The sequence below is a fragment of the Phodopus roborovskii genome, unplaced genomic scaffold, assembly GCF_943737965.1.
Source record: "Phodopus roborovskii unplaced genomic scaffold, PHOROB, whole genome shotgun sequence".
In the NCBI taxonomy this organism is placed as follows: domain Eukaryota; kingdom Metazoa; phylum Chordata; class Mammalia; order Rodentia; family Cricetidae; genus Phodopus; species Phodopus roborovskii.
Genome location: NW_026126459.1, coordinates 356839 through 382083, shown reverse-complemented (window position 1 = coordinate 382083; position 25245 = coordinate 356839). Strand labels below are relative to the sequence as shown.

The 25245-nt window shown below is 42.2% G+C and overlaps 1 protein-coding gene across 1 annotated transcript; it reads left to right on the top strand.

Annotated features, from left to right (window-relative positions):
- The first annotated feature begins 16818 nt into the window (after positions 1-16818).
- LOC127225650 (cytochrome P450 11B1, mitochondrial) lies at positions 16819-22401 on the top strand. Its single transcript, XM_051189123.1, has 9 exons — positions 16819-17072; positions 17418-17573; positions 18932-19131; positions 19255-19458; positions 19720-19871; positions 21151-21317; positions 21549-21627; positions 21714-21902; positions 22270-22401. The coding sequence occupies exons 1-9, from the start codon at positions 16834-16836 to the stop codon at positions 22381-22383; spliced, it is 1500 nt and encodes a 499-aa protein (XP_051045080.1). The 5' UTR covers positions 16819-16833; the 3' UTR covers positions 22384-22401.
- Positions 22402-25245: the final 2844 nt, after the last annotated feature.

The following is a 25245-nucleotide window of genomic DNA, read 5'->3' as shown; positions in this document are numbered from 1 at the left end:
AGAGAAGATTTACCAAAACTGAGTAGAGATCTTTGGCAGAGTCAAAGTTCAATTATGGATTGACATAGAGTTTATGTGGCCATGGGGCTGCTTGGTTCATGATCCTGATGTTGGGCAGCAAACAAGTCTCAGGGCTGTGGATGCTAAAATAATCCAGTGACTTTCACAGCAGAGGAACTAAATAATGGCTGCAGATTACCAGGGGAACAAGCAGCAGCAGGGCCTCAAGCCTTTAGCCCAAGGCATCCAATAGGGAGGGGTGTTGCCAGTGGGGCTCAGTTCACACAACTGTATTAGGCTGAAACCAGTGGTTATGGAGGTCTTGTTCTCTATTGAGCTTTGCTAGGAATGGGCCATCTAATCAGTGCTGGAGAACATGCCATCAAGGGCCCCTGTGCTTTGAACATAGACGCCAAAGCTTCATCAGCCAGGGAGAGGGTTGGGAAGGACTTCATAATGTAGTTGTGAATGTGGGCACTCCTCTGTGCCCTTGGTCATCTCTGGAGTCTCAAAGAGAAAAATTTCTGGTCACTGTTTCCTTCTAGGCATTGGTAACAAATTTTAGGATAGTATTAGAACCAGCACTGAAGTAGATATTTTGTCAGCATTGCTGTGTGTCCTGAGACTAAATTGTCACCTGGGGAGGGACAGTGACAGACATATGATGGTAGCAATAAATATTCAGGTCAGTATAGAATTTGGTACTGGAGCAGTCAGGCTCTCTTGTGTACCTGCACCTTTTCTATCAAGCATTCTTGACAATGTCTTGTTGTGGAATAGTACTTTTGTACACTGTGAACAAGTGTCACTATATCTGGTTCAATAAAGAGCTAAACAGTCATTACCTAGGCAGGCTTTTCAGGGTATAGGAGGTGCTGAGAAGAAGGGTGGAGTCACCACCTAGATGAGTAGGAAGCATGGGATGTAGGATATGAGTTTACAATCCATGAGCCATGTGGTGTAATCATGAGGTGTTCTAGAAGCCTCGGAGTTTCATAAGAAACACCATGTGAACAGCAAAGGTTTAAAAAAGGATTTTTCTTTTTTTCTTTTTTTTTTTTTTGGTTCACATTTTTATTTATTTATTTATTTATTTTATTTATTTTTTTATTTAATTTTATATAACAAAGTCCAATTAAATGAAAACAAACATTTATACACAATATTTGGGAATTTGGGCGTTGTTCTTTCCAAACTACTTCCTGCTGGTAAGGGGCGCTGTCTTGGGGGATTCGAAGAAGATTCAGATATCCTAGCTGTAGTCTGTAGGGCTGTTTTGTCCAGCTGTTTGGAATGTAGGATCAGCTTGTACTCTGTTTCAGGCGGTCTGGTGTGATCAAACCACATTAGTCTGGAAGGAATCCACATCTTTTCATTTTCTGTGGAAACAAAAATAGAAATACTTTTCCCCAGGAACTTGTTCTTCAACTTAAATTTTGGAGTCAAAGCGATTTCTTTTTAATTTATTATTTTACATGTCGATCCCAGTTCCCTCTCCCTCCCTCCCTCCCCTCCAGCCCTCCCTCCCTCCTTCCCTCCCTTTTGCCCTCTCTACCCTCTCCCATGCACTCTAAACACCCTCCCCTCCCAACCCCCCACCACAATACCATATGTAGGGGAATGCCATCCAGTTGGGGTCATGTAGATCTGACAGGTCCTGTGAAGTAGGGACTAGGGCTTCTCTCCTATCTCTAGAATAAGGCAGTTATCCCTCCATGGGGGATATGTTTGCAAAGTCCTTTTGTGCACCGGGGATACATCCTGGCTCCACTGTCTGAGGTCTCTTAGACTGCTCAGACCTTCTGGCCGAGACCCATATTCAGGGGTGTCCGAGTCACTCCCCTGTTGGCTTCCCAGCTATCAGTCTAGTGGCCCTTAGCTCCTCCTTGTTCAGGTAAGCTGTCTCTATGTACTTCTACCGCATGGTCTTGTCCTCTCCATCTGCTTCTGGGTTCTAGTTCGACTCAGTGTTTATGTATGGGTGTTTGCTCCTGTTTTCAACAGGCATTAGTTGAGGACTCCATGGAGAAGTTAGTTGTTGATCTCACTCTCCGGGAAGGGCATTTATGATAGCCTTTCCACGGAAGCTGAGATTGTTAGTTGGGAGCAGTCAGTCTTGTAGTTCCCTCGACCTTTCTTTGTGTTCAACTTTATCTTCAAACCAATATTGGCTCCCTCTTTTATGTTCTCTCTGTCTCTGTCTCTCTCTCTCTCTCTCTTTCCTGTCTTTCCTATTTTCCATTCCTAACCAGGCTCAACCCTCCTGGTCGCACATGCCTTCCTCTCCTCCCTCTCATTTTCTCCTACTTCTCTCTCCATTAGCTGTCCTCCCCCACTTTACCTGAGGTCTGGGGGACTTGTCCCTTCCCAGTTCTGTGAGGGACTTTATATGAATCTCTTAGAATACAACTTGTATCCTAGTTCCTCTGGTGATGTGAATTATAGGCTGGTGATCATTTGATCTAGGTCTAAAATCCATATATGAGTGAGTACATACTGTGTTTCTCTTTTTGTGACTGGGTTACCTCATTCAGGATGGTTTCTTCAAGTGCCATCCACTTGCCTGCGAATTTCAAGATACCATTTTTTTTTTCTGCAGAGTAGTATTCCATTGTGTAGATGTGCCACATCTTCATTAACCATTCTTCAATTGAAGGGCATCTAGGTTGCTTCCAAGTTCTTGCTATTACAAATAGTGCTGCTATGAACATAGTTGAACAGATGTCTTTGTTGCATTGATGTGAATCCTTTGGGTATATGCCTAAGAGGGGGATTGCCGGGTCCTGTGGTAAACTAATTCCCATTTTCCTGAGGAACTGCCATACTGATCTTCAAAATGGCTGTATGAGTTTGCACTCCCACCAGCAGTGGAGGAGTGTTCCACTTTCTCCACATCCTCTCCAACATAAGTCATCACTTTTGTTTCTAATTTTAGCCATTCTAGCAGGGGTAAGATGGTATCTCAAAGTTGTTTTGATTTGCATTTCCCTGATAGCTAAGGATGTGAAGCATTTTCTTAAGTGTCTTTCAGCCTTTTTGATTTCCTCCATTGAGAATTCTTTCTTCAGTTCTGTACCCCATTTTTTAATAGGGTTATTTGGTGTTTTGTTGACTAGTTTCTTGAGTTCTTTGTATATTTTGGAGATCAGCCCTTTGTCAGATATAGGATTAGTGAAAATCTTTTCCCAGTCAGTGGGCTGCCGTTTGGTCTTGTCCACTGTGTCCTTTGCCTTACAGAAGCTTCTAAGTTTGAAGAGATCCCATTTATTAATTGTTTCTTTCAGTGTCTGTGCCCCTGGAGTTATGTTCAAGAAGCGGTCTCCTATACCAATTTGTTCAAGGGTACCTCCTACTTTCTCTTCTAAGAGGTTCAATGTGGCTGGATTGATGTTGAGGTCTTTGATCCATTTGGACTTGAGTTTTGTGCATGGCGACAGACATGGGTCTATCTGCAGTCTTCTACACACCCTTATCCAATTGTGCCAGCACCATTTGTTGAAGATGCTGTCTTTGCCCCATTGTATAACTTTAGCTGTTTTGTCGAAAATCAGGTGTTCATAGGTGCGTGGATTAATATCAGGATTTTCAATTCGATTCCATTGGTCTACCTGTCTATTTTTATGCCAATACCAGGCTGTTTTCAGAACTATAGCTCTGTAGTAGAGCTTAAAGTCAGGAATGGTGATGCCTCCTGAAGTTCTTTTATTGTATAGGGTTGTTTTGGCTATCCTGGGTCTTTTGTTTTTCCATATAAAGTTGATTATTATCCTTTCAAGGTCGGTGAAGAATTGTGGTGGGATTTTAATGGGGATTGCATTGAATCTGTAGATTGCTTTTGGTAAGATTGCCATTTTTACTATGTTTATCCTACCTAACCAAGAGCATGGGAGGTCTTTCCATTTTCTGGTATCTTCTTTAATTTCTTTCTTTAGAGTCACAAAGTTCTTATTATATAGATCTTTTACTTGTTTGGTAAGCGTTACACCAAGATACTTTATGTTGCTTGTGGCTATTGTAAAGGGTGATGTTTCTCTGATTTCTTTCTCTGCCTCTTTGTCGTCTTAAAAAAAAAAGGGCTACTGATTTTTTTGAGTTTATCTTGTATCCTGCTAGTTTGCTGAAGGTGTTTATCAGCTGTAGCAGTTCCCTGGTAGAGTTTATTGGGTCGCTTATGTAAACTATCATATCATCTGCAAATAGAGACAGTTTGACTTCTTCCTTTCCAATTTGGATGCCCTTGATCTCCTTTTTTTTGTCTTATAGCATTAGCTAGAACTTCTAGTACGATATTGAAGAGATATGGAGAGAGAGGATAGCCTTGTCTTGTTCCTGATTTTAGAGGAATTGGCTTAAGTTTCTCTCCATTCAGTTTGATGTTGGCAGTTGGTTTGCTGTATATTGCTCTTATTATGTTTAGGTATGTTCCTGTTATCCCTGACCTCTCTAATACCTTTATCATGAAAGGGTGTTGAATTTTATCGAAGGCTTTTTCCGCATCTAGGGAGATAATCATATGGTTTTTCTTTTTCAGTTTATTTATATGGTGGATCACGTTGATAGATTTTCGTATGTTAAACCATCCCTGCAATCCAGGTATGAAGACTACTTGATCATGGTGGATGATTTCTCTGATGTATTTTTGAATTCGGTTTGCCATTATTTTATTGAGTATTTTTGCATCGATGTTCATCAGGGATATTGGTCTGTAGTTTTCTTTCTTAGTTGTGTCTTTGTGAGGTTTGGGTACCAAAGTTATTGTGGCCTCATAAAAAGAGTTTGGCAATAAACCTTCTGTTTCTATCTTGTGGAACAAAAAAGGATTTTTCTATCACTTGGCAACAAACTAAGGTAATAGTAAGGAAATGTCCTACTTGCTCATTGTATAACCAAACTCCTTTACCACAAGGCAGTAACCCTAAAGGTATAAATAGAAATGAAATATGGCAAATGGATATGTTTCACTTTGCAGAATTTGGAAAATTAAAATATGTGCATCATACTATAGATACATTTTCAGGGTTTCAATGGGCTACTGCTCTGAGCTCTGAAAGGCTGATTCTGTTATCACACACCTATTAGAGGTAATGGCCATTATGGGCATACCTGCACAAATAAAGTCTGACAATGCTCCAGCATATGTCTCCAGCAAATTGAAACATTTTTTTTGAGTATTATATCATAAAGCACATAATGGGTATACCACACAATCCTACAGGACAAGCGGTAGTTGAGAGATCCAATGGTACTTTAAAAGAAATGCTCCATAAACAGGCAGGAGGAACCAAAACACCCAAACACAGATTACATAATGCTTTATTAACATTAAACTTTCTTAATGCTGATGAAAAAGGAAAAACAGTTGTAGAAAGACACTGAACTAAATCAGCCAGTGTACTTCAAGGATGTATTGACCTCAGAATGGAAACCAGGATATGTGTTACGTTGGGGTAGGGGTTTCACATTTTTATCTACAGGAGAAGAAAAACTATGGATACCATCTAAGTTAATCAAGATCCGAGTTGAACAAGAGAAACATCTTAATGAAGAGAAATGACAAGTCATCCAACAAATTAAGTCCCATGAGATGTGCGGAGAACTCTCAAAGGTAGGGGAAGTGTTATGTTCTTGTTCTTACAGGAAAACAGAGAAAACCTATCTTCAAACAGCCAAAAGATACTGAACATGTAGTTACCTACAGAAGAGAAGACAGCTCTCCAGAAACAATCACTTAATGAAGTGGAATCTGATATATGGTACAAATACTTAATTCTAGTAAACTATTTCTATACAGAAATCTATTTCTCTTTACTATCTAGTATTCCTGTAGTCCCAATTCATGTAAACCAATGTGTAGTGAGATAGTCCGTCTGTGGCACTGACCACACCCATTGGGAGGTGGAGCCATGGGCGGAGTGACCTGTGGAAGGAGGTCGGAGGGGAGCCAGGAAAGGCTCTCTTGCTGGTGTGACTCGGACAGGAGAGGATCGGGTTGAATTTCCTGGTGTTCATCTGTCTAGGTTGTAAGTTATTTCTCCCTGAATAAACATCTATTCGGCCTATTTGTTTATCCTGATTCTTATTTAACCATGATATCTGGTGTCAGAAGTGTGGATTTACCTGGGTTTCACCCAGGTGGCAGAAGCGTTGGCGAGCTGACAGGTAGAATTTGTTTCATGTCAGATACCTCAATAACCAGAACAGAAACAATACAATGCATTAACAAACTAGCAGAAACAGCTCGTTCCTGGTCGGAGGAAGCTACTAATAAGTTTAAAAAACTGGAACATCAGATAGAAAGACTAGATGATAGAATCTCTTCCATGTCTGAGGATAATGGCAAGCTAGCAGATAGAACATTGTTTCTGGAAGGCAGTTTACATACCATTCAGACAATATCTAAGGATGATAAGATTAAAAACATGGAATCATTTGTACTTGGAGAAAGTAAGAAACTAACTGATGCAATGAAGTCTCTAGAAAGTTATTTGATTCAAGAAGTTCAGACACTCAAAGAAACAATGGTGAATAGATTCCAGGCTTTAGAAGACCTTCAATCTGATACATCAGAAGAAGAACTACAGGTAACAGGGCATGAAAAAGATTTAAAATATTCCACAACATTTAGGGTCAGGGGACCTTTCCCTGTATCTGTTCATGAAAAGCCAGCAACGAAGAAACATCCAAAAGGTGTCGTTGCATATCAGTGGGAACCAATACGTATGAAAGATTTAAAAGGTATAAAGGAAGCAGGAGTCTCTTATGGCATGCACTCACCTTATGTGAAGCAATTAGTAGAATCATGGGCATGGAATAACAAGGTAACCCCTAAGGATTGGGATCAATTAATATCAGCTGTCCTTGAAAGCTTGAAATTAGAATGGAAGGCTTTATGGAGAGAGGAAGCAAAACCTCTTGAACTTCAGGGCTTAAAGAAAGGTTATAAAGCTCCCCATGATAAAATTCTTGGTGAGGGTCTCTATGCTGACCCAGAAACCCAAGCTGCCTATAATGACCATATCTTGTCTCTATGCAGTACAGCAGCTTTGATTGCTTGGGATAAGGTTCAGGAATTAGGAGAGAGGATAGAACCCTATACCAAGATAAAGCAAGGACCTAGAGAACACTTTAGTATCTTTCTAGAAAGATTATCTAGGGCAGTACAATTAGAGATAGCAGACATAGATGCTAGGCGAATACTCATAGAATCTTTAGCTTATACGAATGCGAATCCTCAATGCAAACATGTGCTTTGGCCTTTAAAAATGCGATCAGCACCCTTGGATGAATGGGTCCTATATACAGGCAACATTGAGTATAATGACAATAAGACTGAAGCATGGGTAGGAGAAGCCATATCTAAAGGTCAGAGAAGACATCAAGATAACAGAGTTCCTTACTATGGTGACTTAGAAGCTTGGGTAGGAGAAGCCATCTCCAAAGGTTTGAAGAGATATCAACATGTCAGATGTTATAACTGTGGTAAGATAGGACATCTAAAAAGAAATTGTAGGCAAAGCTTCCCTAGAAATAACACTCCCAGGAATGAATCAAACAGAAGGCCTCAGCCTCCTGGGTTATGTAGAAGGTGTGGCAAAGGCAGACACTGGACAAATGAGTGTAGATCGGCCAGAGACAAGCAAGGAAACCCTTTACCATCGGGAAACTCCTTGGGGGGCCTCTCGAAGGCCCCCATGTCACAGGTGGTCTGAACATTCCCAGTCACAGTGGAAGACAATCTCCCACAGGACAATTAGAAAATTCTGTGCCTATCATAAAAACTCATACTGCTCTGGATGACAAACTAGTGACGGAAGTTGAATCAAACATGACAGAAGGAAATAAAAAACGTATATTTTGGCAAACCGCTATAAATAGTCATAGGCCTAGATTTATAGTTAAGATGAATAATAGAGTGTTTGACGGTCTCCTGGACCGTCTGATGTAACTATCATATCTAATAAATCTTGGCCTCGAAGATGGCTCCTGCATGAGGTAAATGTTCAATTCTTAGGGATTGGAACCCTGTCTCAGTTAAAACAAAGCACGAAATGGATTGAATGTATAGGACCAGAAGGACAGAGAGGGAGGTTGAGACCATATGTGGCTGATGTAGTGATAAATTTATGGGGTCGTGATCTATTACAATAATGGAATACACAGGTTAACATTCCTCCAGTATTAGATAGGAACCATAGACGACCTCATGATTGTGGAAAAAATACTGTTAAGTACTATACAAGACAGACACCAAATATCCAGGCAGTACAAAAACAGAACACAAACAGACGAACAGTGCTGAACAAACAGAGGAACCAAAAGCCCTACCTTTAAAATGGCTAAGAGAGGAACCTGTCAGGGTAGGACAATGGCCTATGACCTCTGAGAAGTTAGAAGCTTTAGAAAGTCTGGTTCAGGAACAGCTAAATGCTGGACATATCGACGATTCAACCAGCCCTTGGAAATCTGCTGTATTTGTTATCAAAAAGAAATCTGGTAAATGGAGAATGCTTATAGACCTGAGAGCTATCAATAAAGTTATCCAGCCAATGGGCTCTTTACAGCCTGGAATGCCCTTGCCTTCTTTGATACCCAAAGAATGGCCTATTATACTTATTGATTTAAAGGATTGCTTCTTCACTATACCTTTACAAGGACAAGATAATGAGAAATTTGCCTTCACGGTACCTAATTACAATAATTCTCAACTGGTGAAGAGATATCAATGGAAGGTTTTGCCACAGGGAATGCTAAATAGCCCTACCCTGTGCCAATATTTCATACAAAAACCGTTAGAAAGAATTCGTTAACAGTTTCCACAATCCATAATCTATCATTACATGGATGATATTTTGTTAGCTGACTCTAAAGGAGAAATATTAGAAAAAATGTTTGAGAAAGTAAAGGAAGTTTTACCTCGCTGGGGATTACAAATTGCACCTGAAAAAATACAAAAAGGAGAGTCTATCAACTACTTAGGATATAAAATAGGTCTACAGAAAATTAGACCACAAAAAGTACAGATCAGAAGAGATTACTACCAGACTCTTTTTTTTTTCTTTCTTTTTTTCTTTAGGTTTTTTTTTATTTAATTTTATATAACAAAGTCCAATTAAATGAAAACAAACATTTATACACAATATTTGGGAACTTGGGCGTCGTTCATTCCAAACTACTTCCTGCTGGTAAGGGGCGCTGTCTTGGGGGATTCGAAGAAGATTCAGATATCCTAGCTGTAGTCTGTAGGGCTGTTTTGTCCAGCTGTTTGGAATGTAGGATCAGCTTGTACTCTGTTTCAGGCGGTCTGGCGTGATCAAACCACATTAGTCTGGAAGGAATCCACATCTTTTCATTTTCCATACATTCTACACTGATGCAAACAAATCAGGTAAGGCTGGATATAAATCAGGAAAAATTAACAAAGTGGATCAAAGCCCTTACAATTCTGTACAAAAGGCAGAATTGTATGCCATTCTCATGGTACTTATGGATTTTAAAGAACCCCTCAATATAGTTGCTGACTCTCAATACGCAGAGAGAGTCGTCTTACACATTGAGACTGCAGAATTTATTCCTGACAATACAGAATTAGCTTCATTGTTTATACAGTTACAAGATACTATCAGAAAGAGGACTCATCCTATATATATAACACACATCAGATCCCATACGGGTCTGCCAGGTCCTCTAGCACAAGGCAATGATGAAATTGGTCGTTTATTGATAGGAATTGTGCTAGAAGCCTCAGAGTTTCATAAGAAACACCACGTGAAAAGCAAAGGTTTAAAAAAGGATTTTTCTATCACTTTGGAACAAGCCAAGGAAATAGTAAGGAAATGTCATACTTGCTCATTGTATAACCAAACCCCTGTACCACAGGCAGTAACCCTAAATGTATAAATAGGAATGAAATATGGCAAATGGATGTGTTTCATTTTGCAGAATTTGGAAAATTAAAATATGTACATCACACTATAGATACATTTTCAGGGTTTCAGTGGGCTACTGCTCTGAGCTCTGAAAAGGCTGATTCTGTTATCACACACCTATTAGAGGTAATGGCCATTATGGGCATACCTGCACAATAAAAACTGACAATGCTCCAGCATATGTCTCCAGCAAATTGAAACAGTTTTTTGAGTATTACAAGATAAAGCACATAACTGGTATACCACACAATCCTACAGGACAAGCAGTGGTTGAGAGATCCAATCATACTTTAAAAGAAATGCTCCATAAACAGGCAGGAGGAACCAAAACACCCAAACACAGATTACATAATGCTTTATTAACATTAAACTTTCTTAATGCTGATGAAAAAGGAAAAACAGCTGCAGGAAGACACTGGACAATAGAAAAAACTTCTGAACTAAATCAGCCAGTGTACTTCAAGGATGTACTGACCTCAGAATGGAAAGCAGGATATGTGTTACGTTGGGGTAGGGGTTTTGCATTTGTATCTACAGGAGAAGAAAAACTATGGATACCATCTAAGTTAATCAAGATCCGAGTTGAACAAGAGAAACATCTTAATGAAAAGAAATGACAAGTCATCCAACAAATTAGGTCCCATGAGGTGTGCGGAGGCCTCTCAAAAGTAGGGGAAGTGTTCTGTTCTTGTTCTTACAGGAAAACAGAGAAAACCTATCATCAAACAGCAAAAAAAACACTGAACATGTAGGTGCCTACAGAAGAGAAGACAGCTCTTCAGAAACAATCACTTAAGGAAGCAGAATCTGATATATGGTAAAAAAAAATATTTAATTATAGTAAACTATTTCTATGTAGAAATCTATTTCTCTCTACTATCTAGTATTCCTGAAGTCCCAATTTATGTAAACCAATGCTGGCTTTGGAGTTGGATTTGGCTTTCCTTCTCTAAATTCAAGCATGTTGTTAAGATTAAATTCATGGTTTCTGCCTTAAATCAAGAAGCCAATTGGTGTAAGGCAGAAGAAAACAAAATCTGGGGACTCATATCTTATGCAATTTTCTCTCTGAAATCCTAATTTTCTCACATACTTTTAATGCTTATTGTTGTCTTTTCCTAATGCATACCGTAAAACTTGAAAATTTTACTTTAATATTGATGTGTGACTTTTCCAGAAGGAATAATAACGATTCCTAACAGCAGTCTTTGAACTCTCTGGAAAGAAGATGGGGCCCCACATCATCGTTTCCACTTGACTCAACCTGATGCATCTGAACTACAAATATCACCCTAAAACCGGTTTGAGACTGTTTTGCTCGAGACAACTCATGACTAGCTAGCTGTAATGGTGCACCTTTTTATTACACCCTGGCCAGAGTTTCAAATAGAACTACAGTCAAGAATTTTCTGCCACACAGTGACTAGCTACATATGTCACAGCCAGTTCTGTTGAGAAATTTGGTTGCTAAAAATTTTCTTCCTACAGGATCCATTGGAGCAATCATTGTCCCATTTCAGCAGGAAGTAATCTTAAGATAATGACGCCCTCTTTCCCTACCCTTGGAATTTTGGGATAATAGTCATCGTCTTTGGGTTGGTTTTAGTTATTTGGGATTGGGTGATGCTTACACTCGGGTTTATCTTTTAGACAGGAATAGGGAATGGTTGGTAAAGGTATGGTTTAGATGGGATATAGGTAGATTAGCCTATTTTCTTGAGAATTTGAGTAAGAATGAGATAGTATTTTACAGCTTACATTGTTGTGTATTCTTATGTGGTAAGCTATGTAAAATTAAGTTTATATTTTGTTATATTGTGTTAAATCTTTCCACTTACAATGTTTTATGCACATTATTTTTTATCATGTTCTATGTATGTATACTTTTCTTGTATTCAAGACATTTTGTATATTGATACAATTTGGGATATTTATCTTGCTGCCCTTTATAGTTCTACCTCTTGTCTTGACACTTATACTCTACCTCTATTTTAAGGATTTACATGTATGTATATGTAAATAGTTATATTGTTTAAGTATTTGTTCCTGCTTTACTCAGGGAAGTTTTTTTTTTTTTTTTTAAATCAGTCTCTTTAGCTAAGTTCCTGAGTCGTACAGATTATCTTCACTCATATTTCCTGTATCTATGAGATTAGTCAGATATAGATGCTTAATCTTCAATCACTTCATAGACATGCAGAACATGACATTTAAATGTTTTAATATTAGTACTCCATTGAAATGAGACACTGTTGCTCCTGACAGCACTGTGCACTTTCCCGAAAATATGTTGGACACTGTTGTTGCTCCTGCTGGAGTTCAATCTCGCCTCAGCTAATGGCCTGTTGGGCATAGAATTGCCCCCACCTTGACCACTGATTTGGACATGCAGTCCTATGTGCTTGCAGGAGACAAATATAGAAGACTGCTTGACCTTGCCAAGTCAGGGTAAGACAGCCATTCTACCTCCCTGCTGTTGTTGTGGTCTGTCAAGTTCTCTTGGCCTTAGCCAAATCTGGGTGTACCAACGTCGCTGTGAGACCTAGGGTGACTGTTCAGGTGGCTTGCTGTTTCTGTCCTTGCTGCACCTTTTAGAAGTTGTTCATCTGCATTTCCTGTCTACTCTAGTATTGTTACTTTCCTTCTCAGGTCTTGATGAGGTTGAAGGTTAAACTATCACAACTATTATTCTCTCTTCCTAGTTAGATATATTAGGTACTAGACTTACGTTTTCCAGCTTAGGACAACTCTATTGTAAACTCCATTATGCCCTCACCCTAGGACTAGATATGTAGGTCATTTTGTTCTCGATTTTCCTTTTCTTAGAGCACACTTGTTATTCACTGTTTTGTATATAGTTTTGTATTAAGCCTAAATCTTTTCTTTAGACTAAAAGGGGAATTGTAGTGAGATAGTCCTTCTGTGGCACTGACCACGCCCATTGGGGGGTGGAGCCATGGGCGGCGTGACCTGTGGAAGGAGGTCGGAGGGGAGCCAGGAAAGGCTCTCTTGCTGGCGTGACTCGGACAGCAGAGGATCGGGTTGAATTTCCTGGTGTTCATCTGTCTAGGTTGTAAGTTATTTCTCCCTGAATAAACATCTATTCGGCCTATTTGTTTATCCCGATTCTTATTTAACCGTCATACCAATGCTGGCTTTGGAGTTGGATTTGGCTTTCCTTCTCTAAATTAAAGCATGTTGTTAAGATTAAATTCATGGTTTCTGCCTTAAATCAAGAAGCCAATTGGTGTAAGGCAGAAGAAAACAAAATCTGGGGACTTGTTTGCTTATATGCAATTTTCTCTATGAAAACCTAATTTTCTCATATACATTTTAATGCTTGTTGTTGCCTTTCCCTAATGCATACCTTAAAAACTTAAAATTTTACTGTAATATTGATGTTTAAGTTTTCCACAAGGAATAATATCAATTCCTAACAGCAATCTTTGAACTCTCCGGAAAGAAGATGGGGCCCCACATCGTCACTTCCACTTAACTCAACCTGATGCATCTTGACTACAAACATCACCCTAAAACTGCTTTAAGACTGTTTTACTTGGACAACTCATGACTAGCTAGCTCTTAATGTTGCATCTTCTTATTACACCCTGGCCAGAGTTTCAAATTGAACTGCAGTCAAGCATTTTCTGCCACACAGTTACTAGCTACTTATGTCACAGCCAGTTCTGTTGAGAAATTTGGTCGCTAAAAATTTTCTTCCCACAGGATTCCATGGAGCAATCATCATCCCATTTCAGCAGGAGGTAACCTTAAGATAATGATGCCCCCTTCCCTACTCTTGGAATTTGGGTATAATATTCATCTTCTTTGGGTTGGTTTTAGTTATTTAGGGCTGGGTATGGAAGGTGATGCTTAGACTCGGGTTTATCTTTTAGACAGGAATAGGGTATGGTTGGGAAAGATGGGATATAGGTAGACTGGCCTGTCTTCATGTGAATTATTGAGTAAGAGTGAGATAATAGTATTGTACAGCTTACATTGTTATATATTCTTAATTGTGGTAAGCTATGTAAAATTAAGTTTTTATTCCCTTCCCGGAAGAATTATATATTAAATTTTGTCATATTGTGTGAAATCTTTCCATTTATGATGTTTTATGCACATTATTCTTACCATATTCTATGTATGTATACTTTTACTTATGTTCAAGACATTTCATATATTGATACAATTTATGCACATTTATTCTTGCCATATTCTATGTATGTATACTTTTCTTGTATTCAAGACATTTTGTATATTGACACAATTTGGGATATTTATCATACTGCCCTTTATAGTTCTATCTCTTGTCTAGACATTTCTACTCTACCTCTATTTTAGGGATTTATATGTACATAGTTATATTGTTTAGGTATTTGTCCCTGCCTTACTCAGGGAAGTTTCATTCAGTTTTTTAGCTAAGTTCCTGAGTCGTACAGATTATCTTCACCCATGTTTCCTTTACCTATGAGATTAGTCAGACACAGATGCTTAACCTTCAATCACTTCATAGACATGCAGAACATGACATTTAAATGTTTTAATATTAGTACTCTGTTGACATGAAACACTTGCTCCTGACAGCACCGTGCACTTTCCCGAAAATATGTTGCACACTGTTGTTGCTCCTTCTGGAGTTCATCCTCACTTCGGCTAATGGCCTCTTGGGCAAAGAACTGCCCCCACCTTGACCACTGATTTGGACATGCAGTCCTATGTGCTTGCAGGAGACAAATATAGAAGACTGCTGGCAAGTCAGGGTAAGGCAGCCTTTCTATCACCCTGCTGTTGTTGTGGTCAGTCAAGTACTCTTGGCCTTAGCCAAAACTGGGTGTACCAGCATTGCTGTGAGACCTTGGGTGACTGTCCAGGTAGCCTGCTGTTTTTGTCCTTACTGTTTGGAAGTTTCCTAGCCGTACTTCCTGTCTACTCTAGTATAGTTGTTTTCCTTCTCAGGTCTTGTTGAGCTTGGAGATTAAACTATTACAACTATTATTCTCTCTTTCTAGTTAGATATATTAGGTACTAGACCTAAGTTTTCCAGATTAGGACAACTCTATTGTAAACTCCATTTTGCCTTCACCCTAGGACTAGATATGTAAGTCGTTTTGTTCTCGATTTTCCTTTTCTTAGAGCACTCTTGTTATTCATTGTTTTGTATACTTTTGTATAAAGCCTAAATCTTTTCTTTAGATTAAAAGGGGAATTGTAGTGAGGTATTCACTTTGTCTCTTTCTGTGGCACTGACCACACCCATTGGGGGGGTGGAGCCAGGGTCAGAAGTGACCTGGGGAACTTGGTCGGAGGAGGTGCAGGAGAGCTCTCTCTTGCCAGCTGCATGGGGACAGGAGGACATCCAGAATAATTCTTGGAAGCAGGAACCTGTTGGTGTTCACCTGTCTATGTTGTGAGTTATTTCTCCCTAAATAAACATCTGTTTGGCCTAATTGTTTATCCTGATCCTTATTAAACCACAATACATGTGAGCTGATCCTACAACAATTGGGAGAGAGCACCCTGTACCTTGCCTGGGCAAAATCTATTGCTGATCCTGGTGGCAGGCTTGTGGCTGTGCTGGATAAGAGGACCTGAGAGCTGCAGAACTGGCCCCACTGCTTAATTCATGTTGTATTGGTGAGCTAGCCAAGGCAGTGTTGGAGAGTTTGCCCTGCACTGATGATGAGAGAAAGCTGGCACCTACCATCCAGGTTGTGCCCACACCACCATCCACCTCAACTTTGAAATGTTGGAGCATGTGAAACAGCAGGATCTACATGACACAGGACAATAACAGGTTACTAAAGAGCAACCACAATGAATCCCCATTAACAGTGTTGTAGCAGAAACCAGAGGCCTCGAGCCAGACCAATTGCTCCGATGACTGGTGGCAATGCAGTTTCAAGTAAAGATGAATGAAGGGAAGTTAAACTGAGGGATTCAACAACCCCCAGGATAGCTTTCATAATGAGATTCTACTCCCCCCTTTCTTCTTTGTTATGTTTGGTCATTGTTTGTTCTTTACATTTTGTTTTGTTTTATAGGGCAGTTTCAAGGGCAGAGGGAGTATGGTAGGGCACAGCAGACAAGTGGGGTAGGCATATATGATGTGAAATCCACAAAAAAGTTAAAATGATTATCCTCTTCTTCATGAGAAATACACATATATACACATATGCATATACATTTGTGGAGGAGAGATGACTGTGTGTGCTGGTGTGTGTGCATGAGAGAGAGAGAGAAAGAGTGTGAGAGAGTTGTGTTTTCTGTTTCTATGTATGTACACAGGGTCTTTTACTAAACCTGGAATGTTAACATTTGACTATACACTGTCTGTGTAGCAATCTCTGACATATCCCTGCTTCAGCTTCCTGAATACTGGAGTATACTTTCCTAATAATTTGCCTAGCTTTTACATGATTCTAAGCAGTCTGTACTCAGGTTCTCATGCTTGATCTCCCAAGCCATCCAACTACCCTAAGATAAATTTACTTAATTGCTAGTTCACAATTTGATGAGAAAGGAGATATTTTAAGAGAAGACTCTTAAATGTGATTCAGTACATTGAGTGAAACCCATCCTCTTTATAGTGGCAGAACTTCAAGTCATGGTCACTTATTCAAGATTCCACAGCAAGGTAGAATGTCAACAAAAAGAGGCAGTGGAAATTCTTCAGGTGTCCATGTAAACTCTGCACTTGACCTCAACTCCCATGCTCCAGCAGACATTGCAGAGACAGAAGCAGGTAGAAGGCCATCTCCTTCCTCTACTTCCACAGCACCATGAGCTCTGGAATAAATTCTAGGAAAAGTACAAGGACATATACAGAGTTGCACTATCAGTCAACAATTCTGTCCTCAAGGCAAGATAAAAGCCTGCGACCTGGACAGAGTAGGAAGCAACAGCAATGGCACTCAGGGCAAAGGCAGATGTGTGGCTGGCAATACCCTGGCAGCGCCTGCACATGAAGAGGGCAATGGGCACCACAGCAGCACTGGCCCTCAACACACTGCATCCCTTTGAAGCCATACCACAGTACTCCAGAAACAGGTGGCTGAAGATGCTCCAGATCCTGAGGGAGCAGGGCCAAGAGAACCTGCACCTGGAGATGCATCAGGCCTTCCAGGAGCTGGGGCCCATTTTCAGGTAAGGGTCTTCTGGACCCATCACTGAGCACAGTCAGAGCTTGCTGGCCCTCTGCTCCAGGCAGTGCCTCCTTGCGAAGACAGGGAGCACAGTAGGTTATGCGCCTGACTCATGGAGGCCATCGTTCTCCACATGCACAGAGAAAGGCACAGCTTATCATGGAGAGGACAGAGTGTCAGGAGGGCTGAGGTGGAGAGGAATTATGCAGATAGTGGGGGATCCCTCCGGCAGGGACAGCAAGGGTTAGGAGAGGATGAGGTGAAAGAACACCCAGTCAGGGCTGTTTTCATGGCTCTCAGGTGGAGGACATTCTACCCACAGGAGGGTCTGTTCTTCACCCCATAGGTACAGCATAGGAAGAACACAGATTGTGTCTGTGATGTTGCCAGAGGATGCTGAGAAGATATCCCAGGTAGACAGTACAGCGCCCTGCCACATGCCCTTGGAACCTTGGGCAGCCCACAGAGAACACCGTGGCCTGAGACGTGGAGTGTTCTTGCTGTGAGTGGTCACTGGGAAGGACCAGGGAGGTGAGACTATAGTCCTGAATACAGGATGCTGAACTGGCTAGGGCTAATGTGAAGAAAAGTCACTGCCAAGCATTGATTGGTACCATGTGATGATGTTTGTGGCTCTGGGCAGGAAGGAGATGGCCAAATAAATGTAAGAGAAACTAAGCTTCTCCATCCAATGGTTGCTCTGAACAGGTCTTCCCTGGGTATGACTCTCTTTCCAATAGCTTATAGCAACACTCTAAGAAGATTAGGGTGGGGAGGTCCACTGGCTTAGAACCATAGCCATCATCAGTCCCAGCCTGATGTCTCACAAGGCAGTCTTGCTTCCCTAGGAGCACCTTCACTCATAGAGATGTGCCCTAGACAGTTCTTGGATGAAGGGGTGGAGAGGAGGAAGTTGGTGGCACTTGTAGGATCACCACCAAACATTGAATTGTGTGGTGACAGAGGCGCGAGTGGCCTCCTGCAGCTGGGTGCACATCTGGAGAGCCAATTGGGGACTCCTGGTTGCTTAGGCTACATTAGCAGTAGAGGGCTTATTACAAATGGAAAGAAATTGGAAGTCGGGTTGTGGGCAATGACCTGAGAAGACCTAGAGGCAGTATTTTCTTAGTAATGATTTAGAGAAATGAGTTTCTGGAATCTTGACTAAATCCATCTGGAAGCAAGGAAATGCTAAACAGGAGCGGGGGCAGAGCCATGTGTACATGTATGTACACAGGTCTTTCATGTGTATATTTATGGCGTACAACTTGTTACTATTTATTTGGAAGTGTGACCATGTGATGAAGTATAGGACTTCTTTCTCTGATGGAATGTTTATTTCTCTCTGTTTCAAAGGCAGTTCTCTTAGGTTTTTGCATATAGGGACTTAATTGTCACACAAATTTTTGAGACTCTCCATGGGAGCACTGTGCCCTGGGCTGTGGTTTGTGCCTTGTTGTAAGTGGTCCTCTGCTGTGGCTCCTACCCTACCCTAGGGAGAATGAGATCCCTTAGCTGAGACAGGCAGATGCTGGTGACTCAGAGACCACACATTGGACAGGACTGACATGGTTGGTGAGCTCAGCTAGGGCTTCTCCTCTGTGGGCAGGTGGTGCAGGCCAGGTGGACAGAACTTGACAGCACAGACTCCTTTCTCCATGGCTGTGGATGTTAGACTTAGTGAACTCTGTCCAACCCATGGAAGCTGTGTTTGCAGAAAGAAGTGGGAACAGGACTAGCAGGGCCTGCTTCTGAGCCTGGCACATCTTTGCCCCAATTTCTTTGAGGCAGAAAGATGGGCACAGGCCTGGGCCAGACTTATCATAGGAGGTGTCTGTAGCTCTGTTCTGTGTCCTGCAGAAATGGGCCTGAATGGCGTGTCAACCGAATGAGGCTCAACCCACATGTGCTGTCACCAAAGGCTGTTCAGAAGTTTGTCCCCATGGTGGACATGGTAGCAAGGGACTTCTTGGAGGCCCTGAAGAAGAAGGTGCTGGTGAATGCCCATGGCAGCTTCTCAATGGACTTTTATTCCAGTGTGTTCAACTATACCATAGAAGGTGTGTGGCCCGGGAAGGTTCCAGATTGAGGGGTACAAGAAAGGCATAAGCCAAGAAGAAGGAGAAAGGGACAGCATTGAACCCAGGGAATACTTAGGCTCAGTGATAATATTCTTTTTGCAGCCAGCCACTATGTTCTTTTTGGGGAGCGGCTGGGCCTCCTTGGCCATGACCTGAACTCTGGCAGTCTAAAGTTCATCCATGCCTTGCATTCCATAATGAAGACCACCCCACAGCTCATGTATTTGCCCCGTGGCCTGACTCGCTGGACAAGTACCCGGGTGTGGAAAGAGAACTTTGAGTCTTGGGATTTCATCTCTGAGTATGGTGAGGTCCACTGCGCTGTCCAGCAACATGGGGTAGGGGACAATGATCACATGAGTCCCATTCACCTTCATTTCCTTCAAAGGGATGTGACTGTTAAGACCCTTCCCCTGTGATTTCACAGTGAGTTCAGGGTTGTATGAGTCAGCAATGGGGGCTCACAGGCAGGAAAACTGAGGTGCGTGCTAGGGACTTGATAAGCTATGATGGTGTATGAGAGGCCTGACCCAGCAAAATGACCTCATGTTTTCTCTTCTTCTACAGTCACAAAATGTATCAAGAATGTGTATCAAGAGGTGAAAAGTGTTCACCCACAGACCTGGAGTGTTTTATCAGAGCTGGTAGCAGAGGGTGCTCTGCCAATGGATGCCATCCAAACCAATTCCCTGGAACTCACTGCTGGAAGTATGGACACGGTCAGGAACCATAGGAGCATAATTGCCACCCTGACATCCTCTGGAGTACCCCCAAAATACAGTTCTCTCTTCACCTGGCTCATCATAGCCACTCCCTGAGAAGCCAGTGAAATGTCTGAGAAAAAGAAAGGGAATAGTAGCTGGAGAGTTTGTAGACAAGGGCTACACACCCAAGTCCAGGCACAAACCTGGTTAGAAAACCACACAAGCAGTAGGCTACCGATCACTCCCTCCACTGCATGAACATGCTGTGTACCTAGGAGGACAGTGAGTGGCCCAGAGTCCTCTGTTGGACCATAAAGCAGGCACTTTGTTAGTGGGATCTTGAGGCTGAGGAAGCAACAAACACCCAAGTTGCCTACTGATGCGGAAGGGAGTAGATCACAATGTAGTATCTTTGGAAATATTCATCCAGTACAAATTTCCAGGATGTCAAAGGAACTTTTTCCAAGAGACTGTTCTTGGAAAGAATAGGAAAGAGGCCACAAAGTTCTATTCAAGAAAGAGTAAGAAAAGAGACCCCCAATGCTCACACAGTGCAGTAGTTTTTGGGAAGGAATGAGGAGCAGCACAGGGCTTGTGGGAGTGAGAAGCCAGAGCTACAGGAATGGTCCAACAGATATGAGAGCCCATGACAGGGAGTCTGAAAAGCCAGGGTTGTATGTCCACGAGCTAAGACTTGGGGATGAAGCAAGCTCACAAACAGGGACACAGACCCAGTTCAGGCCAATAGAGATCTGGTCTTTACTAGGAAGGGCAAATAAGCCAGCATAAAATAGGTTTGATATGGCCAATGTGCAGCTGTGCAGCATGGAAGCTGACCAATGACTTCAGCGAGACCCCTAAGAGACGTCTTTTGTGGTCCACAGCATGAAAAGGAGTCAGTCAGTGTGAAGAGTTGTGACCCATTAGAAGTTTAGAAAATAAGCACAATGGCCAGGGGCATGTGGATAGCTGATGCAAATCAGGTATTTGGGAAGGTAGATGAGGGATGCACAGTTTCCTTTAGTGACACAGAATCCATCTCAATGGGCATTATATCAGGTTGTGAGCACTCAACTCTGAAGATGCTGAGGTGTTGCCCAGGAGTCGGGTGTCAGCGATTTCCCCTCAGGATGTAGGGCAAGAATGTAAGGGGAACCTCTGAGGAGGAGGTAAGGGCTCCGACACTCCCACTTTGTGATGGTTATGCACTATTCCTCCAGAGGGGAATGTTTACAGTAGGGATGCCTTTGGGAAGGTCAGTCTTGGTGTCTACCATTGCTCTCTGTTCCTGCAGACAGCAGTGCCCTTGGTAATGACCCTGTTTGAGCTGGCTCGGAACCCAGATGTTCAGCAGGCAGTTCGGCGGGAGAGCCTGGCAGCTGAGGCCATCATTGCTGCAAATCCTCAGAGGGTTATGTCAGACCTGCCACTGTTGCAGGCTGCCCTTAAAGAGACCTTGAGGTGGGTGCCAGCTGCCCTTTTTCTGCTGTCCTGTTTCTCTCTTTTCTGGGGCTGAGAGCAGCCATGTCTGCTCTTCTACCTATGGCTGGATGCCTTTGTTCCTCTGGAGGTTGGCTGATGTCAGCAAAGTCAGGATCCATTCCCCTGTGAGACCTGAGGGGAAAAGGAGCAGTTGTGGATAAGGGACGCCCTTCAGAGCTGGGGTCACTTCTGTTCCTTCCCCATCTCCAGGCTCTATCCCGTTGCTGCCTTTTTGGAGAGAATTCTAAGCTCGGACTTAGTGCTTCAGAACTACCATGTTCCTGCTGGGGTGAGTGATTCCCATAAGCCCACCAATTGCCCTGTTCTACATCACCTAAACAAACTGCTGACCTTGCCCTTGGCATCTGCCCACAGACAATCCTCCACATGAATGTCTACTCCATGGGCAGAAACCCTGCTGTATTTCCAAGGCCGGAGTGCTACATGCCCCAGCGTTGGCTGGTGAGGAAAAGCAGTTTCCAACACCTGGCCTTCGGCTTTGGTGTGCGTCAGTGCCTGGGGAAGCGCCTGGCACAGGTGGAGATGCTGCTCCTTCTGCACCATGTGAGCAGCTGGGGAGGGGCCAGTGGGATGGGTTGTGGCTGGATGGGTAGAGATGGGTAACTAAGACAGACCTGCAGAATTTATCCCAGCCTAGGGTGTCTCGCTCACCAGAGCAGGAACCCAGTGAGGGAAGGGCAGTAGGTGCAATAGGATGGGACCTGCAAAGAACTGAGGGCAAACTGAGTCTACATAGGGCCTTAATGGGAGCTTGGTGGGTGGGTATGGTCTCTAGAGCAGGGCTAGGCTCTCAGGGCCCTACAGGAGGTCCTCTTTGCAGCATGGTGGAAGCACTTAGCAGCTTAGTGCATGTAGGCCATTGCTCAGCTCTGCTGAGGATGCTAGATGGAGAGCCTCCCTTGTGTTCCAGGTGCTGAAATCCTTCAAGGTGGAGACACAGGAGCAAGAGGATGTGCAGATGGCCTACCGCTTTGTTTTGATGCCCAGCTCCACCCCCCTCCTCACTTTAAGGCCTGTCAAGTAGTTGCAAAACCTTTTTTTTTTGTGCTCCAGGAGTGCAACATCTCCCTACTGTCCTGATGACATGCTTTCTCTTTTCTCCCTTGGGGTGCCAGGCCTGTAGCCATAGCTACCTACTTAGTAGGCTGTAATTCAAGGACTGAAAGTAGCTCTGGTGGATTACAGTCTTTTCCCTGTAATGCCTCCCCCACCCACCCAAGGAAGAAGCAAGCCTCCACATCCAACTTTGGGCATTGAAGTGAGCTCACATGCTGGCTTTGCCTTCCTCTCTGGTCCCAAAAATTCTTGTTACTCTCTTCTTGAACCCTCTTCTAAAGTTTCTTCGTATTGCTTGAGTGTAGTGCAAAAGGAACCCAGCATCAGCCGCCTGGCCATCTCATGACAACAGTGAATGCCCAGGAGAATACTGGTGAGACATTCTCATGTGTGATGAGAGACAGAACTGATCATGTTTATGCTGCACATCCAAGACATCATGGGGTATGGCTGAGTCATGGGCACAGTGAATGCTCAGTGATCACCCTCCATTCCAGACCATGTGTAGATTTTGAGGATGCTGAGAGAGCTAATGGCCTCAAGGTTGGCCAAAACAAAAACATAAAATAAAGCAACAAAACTGCCAACCAAAAAACCAAAACCAAAACAAATACACACACAGAAAAATTGGACAAATATTCTGGTAACACAAAGGGCAGAAATTGGTTGGCAATTTCATAATGGTTCTGTACACATCTTCTCTGCTCAACAGATGAACACATATTTCAACACATATTATGAACACATATTTCAAGTCAGACTCACCCGAGGCATTTGGAGCAGCAGTGTAAAATACATTTCAGCCACTAGGTTCCTAGTTTACATACAGCACTGGCCAAAGCACAGTGCACCATGCAGGGATGGGATGTGCCCTTGGTCACAAGCAGACCTCATAAGCTGAACTCACCACACTCTCTTTGCCTCTTTCCTTTTTTGCTGTCCTTATAAAATATGAACTTAGCAGACCACTAGCTCCACCAACCTACAAGTCCAACATATCATCAGATATCATCTTGGTCCTATAGAAATGTTTACCCCATCTGCCCATAACTGCCTCTCCACTGTGACCACCAATGTATTTTTAATCTGCCTTGTTTGGTAAAACTACAAAACCCTCATAAAAATGTTTCCACATGGAAATATGGAATGTGCAGTAATCTAAATCTGTGTTCCTTGGTCATGGTCACTCAGGATGGCTCTGGAGTGATGACTTTTAGGTTAGACCTGCAATTCAGGTGTGTTGTGTTTTGTGTGTGTGTGTGTGTGTGTGTGTGTGTGTGTGTGTGTGTGTGTGTGTGTACAATACTAATACACTGGAAACAATGTCATGATTCTGAGTCATTGTCATTTGTATTTAGAGATGTCCCGTTATTATGTGAGGATACAGCTTTGCCTTTTCCTGTAAATTGTCCTTCCTTCTCTTTTTTATATAAACAAAAGGCTGGGGATATAAAATTATGATGCTGGAATCCACCTGTGACTGAAGTCACAAGTGAACACCCAGAGGATCCCTTCCCCTTCCTCAGCTATAACAGTCAGACTTCAGACATACTGGTTTTTGTCCCTATCTAAGTGACTTCCAGGTGTCAGGGTTTATCATCTGTGAAAGAGAGTTAACATGACAGTAGATATTGGCAGCTACAACTTCAATGAAATTATAAGCATATATACATACATAAAACATAAAATTACAAACCCCAATAAAATTAATATTACATGTATGTATGTATGTATGTATGTATGTATGTATGTATGTATGTATGTGTGACTCAGGACTAGCTTCCTTCAAGTTGAATCTTAGAGACAGGAAATGCAGAAGCACTGGCTGGTTAGTGCCTAAGGACAGCTTACATGGCTCTAGTTAGGAGCTGTGAATGATCCTGGTTTATTTTGAGAAAAAAGCATTTGAAAATGGCCTATGGTGATGATGGGTACATCCAAAACACCCGTGTTTCCGGTAGAGGGAAGTGTTGGTCCTATCTGGTCCCATTGCCTTTCAGTCTCAAATAAACACATAGAGGCTTATATTTTTCATAAACTGTTTGGTTTATTGCTCGGACTAATTACTAATTAGCTCCTACAACTTAAATTAACCCATAATTATTATCTATGTTTTGCACTTGTCTTGGTACCTTTCCTCAGTAAGGCATTCTCATCTAGCTACCGCTGTAGTCTGCAAGACTGCTTTGTCCAAGCTGTTTTGAATGTTGGATAACCAGGAAGTCTGTTTCAGGGGGTCTGGCTTGATCAAACCACATTAGTCTGGAAGGAATCCACAGCTTTTCATTTTCTGTGGAAACAAAAATAGAAATCCTTTTCCCCAGTAACTTGTCCTTGAATCTAAATTTTGGAGTCAAAGCATTTTAAAAATATATAAATTGAATTAATCCAGCAGTATTTCTTTTATCAGTTGTTGTTATTTCCTCAGCAGTCAAACAGTTTAAAAACAACAGAATAGCACATAGTATCAACAGTTTTTCTGTGCTTTCCATCTTTATGTGGCTTTTTTATTACTCTGTTTCTTTTACTTTTTATTTTTTATTTTTTGAGACAGGGTTTCTCTGTGTAACTCTTATCTGTCCTGGAATTCACTGCCTTGCCTAACCAGGCAGACACACTGCAGCTTGTAAGGTATTTGTGTCTGCCCTACACCTCCTTTTATATCCACTGTGGCCCTGAGACAACTGCTCATCTCCTGCCCATTCCCTCACATTGCATTCACACAGAGCCCTGTAGGCCCCAGGCCTGCTCTTCTGTTCCCGCTCAAGGCCTGGAATCTGGGCCTTCCCTCTTTGTGCATTCCTGCAGCCTGGCATCTCCAGTTGCAGGC

Excerpts from the sequence above, each read along its gene's own strand:
- LOC127225650 (XM_051189123.1), top strand. The coding sequence starts at position 16,834 with ATGGCACTCAGGGCAAAGGCAGATGTGTGGCTGGCAATACCCTGGCAG. Across the intron at positions 17,574-18,931 it reads AGACGTGGAGTGTTCTTGCT|AAATGGGCCTGAATGGCGTG; the intron begins GTGAGTGGTCAC and ends TGTGTCCTGCAG. Across the intron at positions 19,132-19,254 it reads GTTCAACTATACCATAGAAG|CCAGCCACTATGTTCTTTTT; the intron begins GTGTGTGGCCCG and ends TTCTTTTTGCAG.